Below are 14,393 nucleotides of genomic sequence, written 5' to 3' on the forward strand. Positions count from 1 at the left end.
AGGATGAAGTTCAGGGTGATGTTCAGTTTGACGATGAAATCATTTGCTGCAGTACTGCAGTAAAGCTCTGATATGTTTGATAACCTCTACCAACACGTCAGACTTCACGTTGTCACATTTCATAGTGTGGAGACTTGGAGCTCCATTCATTCACTGCATGGAGCTAAAACTAAAGCAAACAGGGAAACAATACAGTTTCTAGCAGATCATTTTCCTTTAAAGAAGTTCGAAGGACAATAAATCATCATTTCAACACTCTTGTTAGGTTTTGAGGTCACTCAAAGTAAACACAAAGCGACATAGTTTATTTTGGTAATAAATCAGGGCCTGAGCTGTGTGTCGTATCTCCGTCTGATTAAAAGTTGAGGAATACTTAGTTCCTCCTTTTGAATTTTGCATTCCCTATTTGTTCAGCTGCAGCTGTGCTTCACTGAAAAGCTCCAACTTCTGTATTCACTGAAAGACACAAACATCCCTGACAACCTGCTTCTGTCTCCATTGACTTCTCCCAGTTCTTCCTCAGAGCATCACTGGTTCCAGTCTGAGAAACAAGTTATCAGTCATGCACAGACTCACTCATGCAATCATGCTTGAACCCAATTCAAGCCCCGCTCACACCTACGCAGGTTTTGGAGTAACCACATGTGTTTTTCTTGGATATGTTCTTAGATTTTCATGAAAATGAAAGCGTAATTTTTTTAAACCGCCTCTCAGAGTTCTGAAAACATTTGCTCAATAATGATGACATCAGAGCCCTGAACCCACATGTGCTAACCTGAAGGCCAACAAACCAACACAACAGTGGAGGATTAGTATTCTGGGCTTGTTCCGACTTTTACAACAAAATCATCAGCTCAAGCGACTCTTTCCTCAATCATATGCCCATGAATGTCACCGTCTTGTTCTTGTTCTTGGCCTTTTTGGTTTGACATCCTATTGCTGTATACAGTATATGACAACACATAAAGTGAAATCACATTGTTTGTATTTTTTTGTTTCAGAAATACTTTTAACATTTAACATTTTGAAAACCTATGTCCGTTGGAAACGGAAGAAAAGCTGAAAATGATGTAGTTTTCATGTTGGTCCACTAGTGGATGCTGTTGTTTGTTTTTGCAATGAAACCACACACATGCACTCAGAGAACAATAGGTTATAAACATTAACCATGGAAAGTAGACGGACAGTCGTGTGGACAGACGACAAAGTTAGCTTGCTATTAAGGGTGACTCTCAACAATAAAACTACCAAGTCCCAGGAGAATATGGACTGGGAGTCATGACACTCTGGAGGCAAGCATTGTTGTTACTGTCCATCTATTTGAGCATGTGCAGGAGAACTGTTTACTACGACCGTTGCTCGCATGCACAGCCACCGCCAACACGGTTGTTTTAGAAAAGTTCCACTTTGTGAGCCGTTTTTTCAGGAGCGCGGACCACTGACATGTAAACAGACACCCAAAACTTAATGAAAGTTTTGCATTATCACATGAAGATATCTTTTTGGTGGAAACAGGGCTTTAAAATGTCTTCTGTGCCAAACAGAAATCAGCTGATTTGTTGAGGCCATAAAGTTGACGTTTTTCACACTAGACATAAAAATACTCTTGATATAAAGCAGTTTTGGAAAGTTCAATAACTGAAGTTAATGTTCCAAGTAAACATGTACACGATTATTCTTCAAGCAGTGTTTGACACGTATAAATGAGGTCCGAGGGTCGCACATTGAATGACGACTTATTACTAATCGCCTGCTATCACTATGCTGCAAGGAAAAGCACATGAGACATGCTTAAGCTGAACGTAACCCCTCGAGCGGAATAAAGAGTTTATGTAAAGATTATCCCTACTCTGCTTCTGGATTTAGGCCACAATAGTTTTCAGTGGTGATCTCAAGTGCTTTGCATCATGATATCATGTCTGAACACAAACCTGCTGCTTGCTCTGTAATTGTTAGGAGCACTTCGAAGCTGGCGCGTGTTTTTCTAACAGGTGTTTCTATTTGTTGTCAGTCAGACGCTTTGTAAACGGTGTGTTGCGTGGAAAATGATGGGTCACATGAGTCAGGATCAAAGCTCCTCAACTCCCACCCTGAAGCAGAGGAATGTGAAGTCACACAGGTCAGCTCCAGGGCCCTGCTGGTTGTTAAACCAATAATCTGAGGTGCACTTGTTGTGTATTTCCTTCCCTTTTCGAAGCCCCCTCCCTCATCGCCTGCAATCTGACCAACACCTGCTTCAAGCCCTCATTTTACCCCTGAAACGCTCCCGTGAACGTGGCGAGACAGCAGCAGCCATTTCCTGGCTGTGAGGAGGCGACATGCCAATCCGAAAACAGGCCGGGTGACATTTCCAGTTTGCGGGGATAACCCATGCCAGCTGAGCCGGCTGCAACGCCCTGAGACATTTGTTTTCCAGGATTCTAACCGACTGTTAAAGGCAGCCGTCATCATCGCTGCGCTCTTCTGCCAGAAGAGGAGGAGGAGGCCGAGATCGCCGGAGGACGTGGGAGTGTGATGACAGTAAGTGTCCTGTCTGGCACTGTTTCATTAGTCTGCATGCTTTGTGTGTGATTAAACTTCACAATGTCTGCGATAGACATAATATCCCTCTATTATCAGCCCATCTCATCTCTGTTGTTTCCATTTTGATGGACGATAACTGCAAGCCCAAACAAATGTCAGCAAAACCACACAAGCTGCACAGCTGACTGCAGATTCTCTGGTGAGAGAATGAAAGTGCAGGCAAAGACAATATTTGTGCACAATATCACACAACAATGTCTGTGTTGGCTAATAATAATCCCCACATCCTGCCGCTGAGCAAAGCCCGCCTGTTTATTCAGCACAGAAGTCGTCTGATAAGCATATCCTCAAAAACAGTGTTTGCAACATGAGAAAAGCAGTTCTTTCACGAGGGAAGGGACAACACTTGAAGAAAAAGGGAAATCCTGTGTCTGAAAATGTCCTCATTTTAGAAAGTGAGACCTGAATTTGTTGATTTTTTTTTTTTTCTTTCAAGTGAAAACAAAAAGCTTTTGGTGCATTCTGGGTTTCTGTTTACGCGACAACAGTGCTCAGAGCCAATGAAAACGCCATTTTTGAAAATGGCTCCCAAGGTGGAACCTTTTGAAAATGCTTCGACTCCTTCTCCATGGAAACGGGGGGAAGCAAAGGTTTTTGAGAAAAGCTGCTACTGCACATGCAACTACAGCATAGCAAATAGTTTAGCTTCATGCACCTCTGCACATGCGCGAGTAGACAGACAATAACTCCAATGGTGGCCTTCGGAGTGTCATGACTCCCAGTCCACGTTCTCCTGGCACTTGGTAGTTTTTTAGTTGAAAGTCACCATAATAGCAATGCAACTTTGTTGTCTGTCCATACAAATGTCCATGTGCTCCCCATTGTTGATGTTTATAGCGTATACTTCTCTGCGTGCATGTGTGTGTGGTTTAATTACAAAAACAAACAACAGCATCCACTAGTGGTCCAACATGAAAACTACACCATTTTCAGTATTTCGGCCATTTCCATGCTAATTGTTTTCAAAATGTGGCCAAGTACTTGTGAAACTTTTCTGAAACTCAAAAACATTTTCACTTGAATCATTGTGTAATTGGGGCCTAAGATTTGTACCGATGGTGCGACTTCCTCTCCTCTTCTGAAAACAAGATCTGAAAGAATTTGGATAGTGATTATGGCCAGTGTTCACATGGTTTCTTCTTTGAATGGCACAGCTTTATGTGTGTGTCTCTCTGTGTTTGCTGTGCGATGAACTGGCAATCTGCCCAGGTGTACCATACCCTTGTCCACTGCAAGCTGAGGTCGAGTGCCTCACTACCCTGAACAGGTTAAAGCAGTATCGGAGATGGATGGAGTGTGCAGGGAACACTGTTCACAGATAATGGTTTCCGGAAGTGTGCCTGACCTTTGTGGAGTTTTTCAAAAGACTGTAGTCAGTAATAGAAATAGATGGAGTCACTATGTTTATCTGGAACTACACTTTGGATATAAACCTGCACCACCCAACCTGCTGCTGCTAGCTCGTCACGCTCGGGCTAATATGACATCATTTACTCTGAGACGCTGTGATCCGGTATGAGAGGATAACACCGCTCATCACCTCAATGAGCTGAGGGATCTGTTTCCACTTCACTTATTGAAACTTTCAAGGCTTCATGGAATTCATGGAAGATGTTGAGTCTGAATGCACTTTGTATGCAAGCTAAATGCTAAATGCTAACCTCCAGAGTACTGCCTGAAGCAAAGAGCCTTGAACTTCAGCAGCTTTTAAAATCTGAGATAGTTGCTGAAGATTGTGACAGTTTGGTGTTGAAGTGAGAGAGAATAGGTCGAGATGAAATGGTTCAGCCATGTATGAGGGAGCGATGAGAGCTGTGGAGGGGGAAGGATGCTGAGGATGAAGAGGAGAAGAAGAACGAGGGTTGAAAGAAGATCCACTGTGGGTTAGTTTTTGTTTTTTATATCAACATTTACTGTAATCAATGACTCTGCCTTTCTAAAATGCTCTTTACACGCAGTCAGACTGGTTTCTCATGAGGCTGGTTGTTGAATCAGATCTCAAGGAAGAATTTTTCCAACTGCTATTAAGTGACAATAATGGGTATTTTTCAGCTATCTATACTTTACAAAAAGATCTGTTAGCCTTGTTCCATTTCCTCCTTCCATGTAACGACTAATCTCAACTTCCTTCCTTCTTCATTCTTCAGACTGACTCCTCATATTAACCTTTGTTTCAGAGTTACAGTGAAAGGATCAGATATCCTCCACACTGGAGCCACACAGGGAATCAGATTACATCAATAATGGCTGAAGAACAAGACTAAAAGTAATTCCAAAGTAAAACTTTTTAAATAAAAGTCATTGTGTTTCATATAAACATTAGCCAGGCTATTCATTTTCTTTTGTTTATAAAATCATTTCTGACTCAAAACTATCAAACAAGTCGAATTCTGCTGTTTCATCACTCATGATTATACAGCTGCAACACACACACACACACACACACACACACACACACACACACACACACACACACACACACACACACACACACACACACACACACACACACACACACACACACACACACACACACACACACACACACACACACACACACACACACAAAGTATATTTGCATATCCATCCTGCAGTTGCCACATTCAGCCACAGGGGTCGCTGTTTCTCAGGTGGAACACAGATCTGTTGTGGAGACACCGGCAGGCTGCATTACATTACAAGTACATCTTTGTGTTATTTTCCGCACTGGAGCCGTTCCAGTCAGACGTCTCACGTTAAGACTTTTTTTTTACCCTTCTGTTTGCATTTGTCTCAGTTTCTTTGTGCCACACCCATTAGTTCAACCAAGCATGCAGGTTACAAAAACAACTATGATCTTTACATCATTGATGACCCGAAACTTAAGTCGAGCCCTAGTTTATCTTTTAATCTGGTTTAAAAGGGTTGCAAAAGCCTTTATTTTTGTCTTCGTGTCTGTTTCAGACAGGTTGACCTCTCGACCCGTCTCCTTTCTGATATGGAATATTTTAAATTCAGTATCATATGCAGACTTCAATATGTTCCTTTAGACACTGTGAGAAAGTCACGCTGCTCTGACATTGGACAAGGTTATAAGACAATATAAACTCGGATCTGCTGCTATATGAACTGGGTTGACTGAGAAAATGACAGAAGGCTGGAGTTGTGTTCAGAGCAGTGGCTTTACTCTCAGCTTCCTTGTGTTTGTAAACTTTGGAATCCAAAATAGAACCTCATGTGCAGCATCAAAACCCTGACTCCTCATGTTTGGCACTGTTAAAGAATTATTCAACACTCACTGTTATTACATATAAACATAATTTTTTCAGTTCTTAAAAATACGTCTTACTGTCTTCAGTGTACGGAGCTGCAGTGGGTCACAGGGAGACCCCGGGTCAAAGGAAATCATGAGGAACCCTGAGAGTTTTAAATACTGTAGTGGTGGAGTTATAGGACTAGTTACTTTACTTTAGTAACTGATTACAAGTCTGTTTACAGCATTGAATATTGTAGTAGCGTTTACTTTATTGGAGTCATAGTTACAAGCTACTCTTTCAAAAGCAGTAACTATTATAGTTATGATTGTTGTGAAGTACCCCTTTACTAATAACTAATAAGAAGTTTATTACAGATGTGGCTACTTTTGAGGCCCCATTTCCACAACGTTTTCAAGTGAAAATGCAAACTTTTGGGTGCATTTTAGAGGTCTGTTTACACCACAACGGTGCTTGGAGACACTGACAATGCAAGTTTTTGAAAACGGCTTCCGAGGTGGAACTTGTTGAAAAAGTCAGACTTTGTGTAAATTCAGGTGGAAAAAAAATACAATTAAATGCTCTTTGTATTTGAAAAAGGAAAACCTTTTTTCTTTTTACAAATTTTGTGAGCTAACCCCTTGAAATGCCTTAATCTGTAAAAATGTACCCTGAAGATATATTAATTGTTATTTCATACTATTTTCTTCCATATTTGACAAACCAGTCAGTGCTGATGTGTTATTCTTTTAAAGAATGTTACAATGAAAATTTGTTTTTCAATGAGTTGGACGGATGTTAGAAAATGAGCAGACTGACCCATTTAATAGCTTTATGTGCATTTCATCAAATGTGTTTTCAAAATGGAGCAACATAATTGGGGAAGGTCCTGAGCTATCTTTGTGATGCTGTCACTCACAACCCCAGCCCTTCTCAGTCGAAGACCACGTCCCCCACGACAGGACGGGGCTAAAAGTTTGTATCTGAGAAAAAAAATAACACCTAAAATCTAAAACAATATATTTAACAGGGAAAAATGAAAATAGATTATTTTAACAAACCTTTTGGCCTGGATTCAGCTTCATACGTTGTCAGTTTTAAGATTACAGGAAGAAACTGAAGAGACTGAAACTCTGCATTGTATTGTTTTTGTCAGATCTGCTGCGGCACTGGAGAAACTGTGAAAAACAAACACATGATGAACTGTATCCGTGTGTACAGAGTGTGAGTGTGCAGAAGGTGCGTGTAGAGACTGTAAGTAGACGGCATGGAGACTATGAGGCCCTCTGGACTTGACGAAGGCCTGCAGATATCAGTCTGATCAGTGGATTTAATGTCCAGCTGAAATGTCCACATCTAGTCACGCACAGCCGTCCTGTCACTGTGTCTCCCGGCACATTCCCTCCAGCGTCACTGTTCGTTTGAAAGCGGCTCAGTAATCCTGGATCAGAGAGCACAAAGGGTTCCAGAGTGTTGGTGATGTAAGCACTGTTCACCCCCCGCTGGGGGTGGGCGAGGTGGGGCAAGAGGAACATCTCTACTGTGGCCGAACCTGAAGACCACACAGTGACACGGGCTGCAGCCGGCCTGCTGCCTCTCAAGACCCCCCAGGGACCGGTGAGAGGGGGACGGAGGGGGGACAGAGCGGGGATACAGTGGAGGACTGTGCGGGGGGGGGGAATAGTGGGGGACACACACTGACCTGCGCCACTCTGTGCTGGTGAGAAGCCACGTCACCTCTGGTGAGACTCTCTGGGTAAACATTTACCTTGTAAACGCCTTCAGCCGTGTGTGATCTCTGATGACTGTTTACTGTGGAAATACGCGTCAGAGTGGATGTCAGGACGCTGCTGGCTCACAGGTTCTGTTCAGCTGCTGATTTTGACTGTATCTATGTCGCTCCTGCCTTGTTGTGACTAAACATGTGGCTGTGTCAGGGCACCATGGACCTGCTGCAGGACTCCAGCCACACCATGTCTGGCCTGAACGCCCGCCTCCGGGGCTTTCTGGAGCAGGTGAACCAGCTGCAGGAGGCCAACCGGCGGCTGGAGGCCCAGATAGCAGACTGGGGCGTGAGGAGCGGCCGACACTCCCAGGACTGGTCCCAGCAGGAGCAGGCCGTCACCGAGCTCCGAGATCAGGTCAGAGTCTATCTAAAGCCAGACAGGATCATTAAGTCCACCTTAAACTGTGAAGAAAGGTTTGATCATTACGCTGTATCGCCACTGCACGGATCTGGTGGCTTTAACCAAACACTCGTAAAAACAGCTGACAGCTGCATCATGTGAGCAACCTTGAAACTGATTTTAACCCTTTATTACCCCCAATGACCATACTTTGTCATTTCCTCATTTCTGCTCATTTTCTTCATAATGACAGCCTGCAAGAGCAATTTTTCAAATTACTATAAAATAGCTTCACAGCTGATTTACACTTGTATTGTTGATTTTAATAAATGCAATATCAACCCTTATGTCCAATTCAAAAAGTTACTTCAGTACCCTTGAATTCTAGATTTTGAATTTGAATTTTAAAATACAATAAAATGAAAATGATTTTTGCAATTTCTCTGAATAAGTGATAAAACAATTTTTTGGTGCTTTTTCACCTTTTCTGTTATGTCCCATTGAAGTGTCTATTAACAATGAAATTTGTACCATAGATTGCCTTTTAATGTCACCCATAGGCACTCTGGACAGGTCGCCAGTCTATCACAAGACAAACACACAGAGACAAACACACACACTCACATTCACACCTCAGGGCAATTTAGTGGCACCAATTAACCTCACGTGCATGTTTTTGTACCATGGATGTTTTTGGAGGAACCCCAGGCACACACAGGGAGAACATGCAAACTCTGCAGACAAAGATTGGGACAATATATGAATCCATGCCCTTCTCGCTGTGAGGCAAGAGAGCGAACCACTGTGTGGCCCAAACCTCATCAACTCTTCTAAAATAAAAAACGATTAAAAAATGTTTTTATGATGAAAGCCCGCAGCAAAAGTGACAAAAAAAGAAGCATTCATTACAACATTCATTCCAACTGGAAGAGATTGTTCCTAACTGAACATCCTGCAGCCATGTGAGTCACTTTATTCCCAATGAAGATTGTTTCAGAGAAAATGGGAAATTACAGGAAATTTTTTTTTATTTTATTTTAATATAAACAGTTAGTGAGAACCAATGTTTTTCTAATGTAAGCGGTGCTTATATAATAAAAATTATCATACAGTGAGAATATATAAAAATATTGACAATATAGATACAACTCAAAAAAGATAATTGAAAAATAGATATCAATCTCGTAAAATTAAATCACTGCTACATAGATAATTGTTTTCAAGGTAATCACTGTACTTGTTATAAATCGAATAGAAGTCTTCTCTCCAGACAAGAGGATCAAAATATGTGAGGTGCACACAATAATGAAAAACACCCATCTTTGTATTATAAGATTAAAAAGTCTTATTGAGGATTAGTTGGACTTGTTTAATAAATCTGAGTAATAAATTGTGAAATCTTTGTTGGTTTTCTCCCGTTTTAAATGGATTGTATTGGATATGAAGAACATAAAGTGATGTTTATTTGTTCAGGAACCTTTTTGTGTGGCGCTTGTGTGATCGACATGTGTTTGTCGTCCTCGTGATCATTTGGAACAGCGGAGATGAAAGAGAAAGTCCACAGATTTATTTAGAGTCAATCTGAAGAGCTTCAACAAATGAGCAATACAGTATTTACAGTTAAAGAAATAGACACAATGACAGTGTTCACGTTTACACAAACTGCTAGCTGGATAAGCCGTAACTTTCTTTTTTTCATTTATTTTTTTAATCACTTTGAGGGAGTGGGAGAGGAGAGGGGTGTGAAGGGTGGTGGGACGGGTCTGTATGTCTGTGAGCGAAGGGAGGGCCTCTGTTTTTAACATGTCATGCACTTTGTGCTTCATTCTACTGTATGAAAAGTGCTTTATAAACATAAATTGATTAATAGATGGATCAACTGCTAATCACTACACAGGGTGCAGTAGTGGTCTCTAATGACTATCACTTGTTAGTCAGTCGGTTGGCTGATGAATGGTTATTTGGTTGGTTTTATTGGCTAATCAGTGGATGAATGGTTGAATGGAGGTAAAGAAACATGCAGTGGCGGATTATCAGCAGTGTTATTACACCTGTCAGTGACGACTGCCGCACAGTGAACCTTCATGACTTGTAAAAGACTGAACTTCCCTGCAGATCATTTACCGCTGTAACGATCCCACATGACTCGTCTTGACGGTTTTTACCCGTCTGCCTGGATTTAGTATCTCGTTCAGCATGAGTTGGTGACACTGTCAGACACTGTAATTACTTTCTTGTTTCTCAATGCATACCTTGTCACTCAAATGTTTGGCAAAAGTTCCCATGATTATAAAGCTCAGTCAGCATCATTGTCTGCACATCCAAGGAGACGCTTCAGATGAAGTTACAAGCTTCATAGTATCCATTTCTTTACTGTGTCGACTTAATGACACGTGAACAGACTTCAGACATCAGCTATAATCAAGTTTTCACTCACTGCTCAGGCTGTGAGAAGTGTCAGGTGCACAGACTGCCACATAATGATGTTACGGAATATCCTAAGTGAAATGTGGCATCGGTTCAGTGTAGGTGTGTTTTGTTGGAAACAAAAGGTAAAGAAGGTGTGTTTGCATGTTAATGTGTGTCCCACCTTTTTTGCGCTTGGATTTCTCCAGTGTTTTGATTTCACAAAGCCCACACATAGCTTTCTTTATCCCACACAGTGAGAGTGAAATGAAGATGAAATGACAAGCAAATCCGAGGTAATTATTACCCCCACCTTTTGTTCAGTTTCTTAGCTGTGTGGATGGAGAGTAAACAGTACAACCTTTTGATCTGGCTGGCTTTAGAGACAGAGAGAAATAAAGGGTCATAGTTAAACATCACACACATGAATCACAATACCTCTGAAGGTAGGAGGACCGCATTAAGAATTACAAACTCGTTTCGGCCTTGAGAGGGTTAAATGATACAAGAAGTGTCCCCAAATATGTCTTACAATATTAATAGATCCAAAGTATGTCTCCTCTGTACAGATAGAGAATTCAATTTAAGCTCTATTTGTAGTAGGCCGTAAATGTGGAAATTTTCCATCAGAATCCTTTGAAGAGAAGCACGTCAGCATTTTGTGTTCAGATTTGAAATTTGATTTGACCCCCACCCATACATCCAGCTTGCTATCTAAACATCTAGGATGCTACTAGCTAGCTAGCTATTTAAGCTGTGATGTTAGCCATCAGTATAATATGTGATTTGCTAATAAAATATTAAACTTAATATATTGTGTCACTGTGCTTTGTTTTGATATATTAAAGCAAATTCAATGCACCCATAAGGCCAATGATATAACAGTGTTTCACAGCTTGTGGTCTGAGACCTCCTTTGGCAAGGCGACAGATATTAGACAGCCTAAATTTACACTTTCCCAAAGAAATCCAAATAAGACACTTTCTAGAATCCATCGCAGAGCTGGAAAACTGCTCAGTTTTTTTTTGTGTGTTGTTTAGTTTCACTGTGATATATTGGCCAATCAGACACAGGCTCAGGAGTCTGCAGCCTTTCTTTGAGTCATTCTGGGGGCTTTGAGGATAAGAAAGTGGCGAATCATGGCTGTATGATCACGCTGTCATTTATCTATCCATTTAAGTGAGAAAGGCCTGTTTGAGCCTCCTGACACACTCAGGTGTTGGGGTCAGCGTGTGATCAGAATATGCAAATTACCCTAGTGGTAGGCTACCGGAAGGTTCTACCCTGTCAGAGGTAATTTACATATAAACGAATCGCCAAACAGAAGTAAATTGTTATTTACGGGTTGACAATTACTGATCACTAGCGGTAGGCCACCAAAGTAATGGATTACTGGAGTAATAGATTACTAAGGTAATGTACCAAGTGTAAGTTATGCAAAGCTATAAAGGTTGATTGGAGTAAATAGTCAGTTATCGGCCAACAGCTTTGAGCTAAAAAGAGGCGACTCGCTGGGGTAACCGGGGAAAAGCTCAAGCTGCGAAGGCGTCACAAATGGCTATTGACCTATCAATGAACAACGGTACTTGATTACGAGTGATGATTAAATTACGGAGAGCAACCTATGATTCAAGTTATCAATGAAACAAACCTGCGATTTGTAAGTCAATAACTGAGGGGAGGCTGAATTACTTCGGTGGAGTGGACCACCGAAGGTGATCTGCAAGTAATTTAGAATGGATTGTTAATCAAACAAGTTTGGTTATTTATCTAATAACAATCGGGAGTAATCAAGGAGGAGTTGGAATTAATTAAGTAAAGTCGGGGTTTACTAATTAAATACAATGAGTTATTTGAATGAGCTAAACCATTGAAATTGAATTAAATGCAGTTAGGATTATTAATTGGATAAACTTGCGCTTTATGAATTAATAATACTGGATAATTGGATGCTGAGATGCACGAAAACCACTTAAAAATGATTAAAAGCACTCTTGAGTATTAATTGAATAAATTGACTAATTTATTAATTAATAAAGCATACAAATTATCTATCTGCAACAAAAATAAATGAACAATAGCTTAGAGACAATTCAAGTTGTGATTAGGTTAACTGGGTAACAGATCAATCAATAATAGTGCGGGTAATTAACCACAGAAAATGCGATGAAACACTTAAAATTATTTAAAAGCAATGCGGGTTATTCCCGTGGAAAACCTGCATTCATTCGCCAACGCCTCCTAGGTGTGTTAAATTACCCAAAGCGTTAAAATCATTGAAATTGATTTAAACCATTCAAACTATTAATCAATTGAATATTACCGTTACTTAATCAAAGTCGGGGCACCAGCTGAAGTTAGGGTCTTAAACGAAACATCAGTCTTAAAAAAGAAAGTTCAATTAAAATGTTTAAATTATTATTTCTGATTGAAATGATAATCGCAATTTAACTGAAGCAGGAAAGGAAGGCTGTAAATCCGAGCACTGACTGTTACAACCAGCAGTTGTCGCTGAAAAGCACACAAAAACCACCAAGAATCGTTCAATTCAACTATTAAGTGTTTATTAACAAACGTCTATTCCTAAATCATCAATCTATGAATCACATCTAATCAATAAACATCAAGCAAGATCTCATAAAACAACACAATACAAAACAAAGCCAGCTAATAAAGTGTGTGTGTGTGTGTGTGAGTGTGTGTGTGTGTGTGTGTGTGTGTTCGAGTGTGGGGAGCGATGTGTGTGTGTGTGTGTGCGGGTTTGTGGAGCGAAAGGGGCGTGACTTGGTGAGAGGGTAATGACCACGAACGTCCACCAGAGGGAGGTAGACGTCGGCGGTCCGGTGTAATCACCCGATCTGGCCACTAGGTGCGCGTCGGCGCGCGGGGCAGTTGTGATGACTTAATGCAACCACCAGATGGCGGTACGAGCGGTTGCAATTACCCACGCGACTACCAGAGGGCGCCAAACGGCTCGGCGACCCGGCGAGGAAATCGATGTGATTACCCACCCGGTCACCAGAGGCGCTCGGCGTGCTCTGCCTGGGATAGCGTGACGTCACTGAGCTCCGCACGGGCCGTAGCCGTCGGGAGCGCGCCGGATTCCTTGTGGCCGAGAAATCCGAGCCGCAGTGAACTACACACGGTCCCAGGGACGCACTGAAAGGAGGCGCTTGGAGGCAGCGGCGGCCGTACCGTGCGCTGGTTAGTGAACAGGGAAACAGAGGAGAAGAGGAGAGAGAGAGAGGAGAGAGGAGGGGGTGTCTGACTGTGTACACTGACGCGACCGCCTCAGCTTACACGTACAGAGTCCAAAAACGGCTGTTCAGGCAGATATGGACTCTGGGAGCAGAAGCGTGAGCTGAGGATGAGGAGGCTCGCGCGTGCGTGCGATGATTCGCGTGGATGGCCGTCCACGCGTAGACACAAAAGTACTCAGAAACAGGGATCGGCGTCCCAAAGTTACAAGTACCAACAATAAACACACAGCAATAATAATATCACGTTATTCTAATTCCTGCCCAGACTCTAAGCCTTACTTGGTTGGACGAGGGGGAAACGTGCTTCCGTGGCCAGGTGAAATCCGTCGATTTGTGGCCGCGGGCGGTTCTCTGGCGTCCCAGAAAATAGAGACCTGACGTGGACTACGGAGGGGAAACCCGTAGTGTGATCCGAGGGGCGATCAGCAGCTTCTTGCGATGAGGGGGGGAGTGAAGAAGCGATGCTCAGGTCGGTCTGCAGACGAGCGTGCGGTTGCAGCGCGCGCTCGGGGTCCGGAGGATGCAAACAAAAAAAAGGAAGAAAAAAAAGAAGGGGAAACCAAAAATAAAGGGAATTCCCGCTTTTCTTGAGCTCGTCCAGCGAGGTGAAGAAAATTCAGGCCCGGTCCAGGTGCGTTAACACGAGGCGCTTTGTCTCCTTACGAAAAGGTGCGTCTGGGTTGACGCGATTTCGTTTTGGAAGAGGCTGGATCTCTTCCCGGGCCTGAATTTATACCGTTATGATGTCTTCCGGGCTCCCCGCGGCGTTGGCCGTGGTTCAGCCA

General features: G+C 42.3%; 1 protein-coding gene across 1 annotated transcript in view; it reads left to right on the forward strand.

Moving 5' to 3' along the window:
- The first annotated feature begins 7,633 nt into the window (after positions 1 to 7,633).
- The window catches only part of krt222 (keratin 222), a 28,551-nt gene continuing 21,791 nt past the window's right edge, over positions 7,634 to 14,393 (forward strand). Inside the window, exons 1-2 of the mRNA XM_080462679.1 lie at positions 7,634 to 7,677; positions 7,754 to 7,957. Coding sequence (XP_080318805.1) covers positions 7,760 to 7,957 — 198 coding nt within the window. The 5' untranslated portion in view covers positions 7,634 to 7,677; positions 7,754 to 7,759. The remainder of the gene's footprint in view (positions 7,678 to 7,753; positions 7,958 to 14,393) is intronic.

The sequence above is a fragment of the Lipophrys pholis genome (genome assembly GCF_963383615.2).
Source record: "Lipophrys pholis genome assembly, chromosome: 5".
NCBI lineage: Eukaryota > Metazoa > Chordata > Actinopteri > Blenniiformes > Blenniidae > Lipophrys > Lipophrys pholis.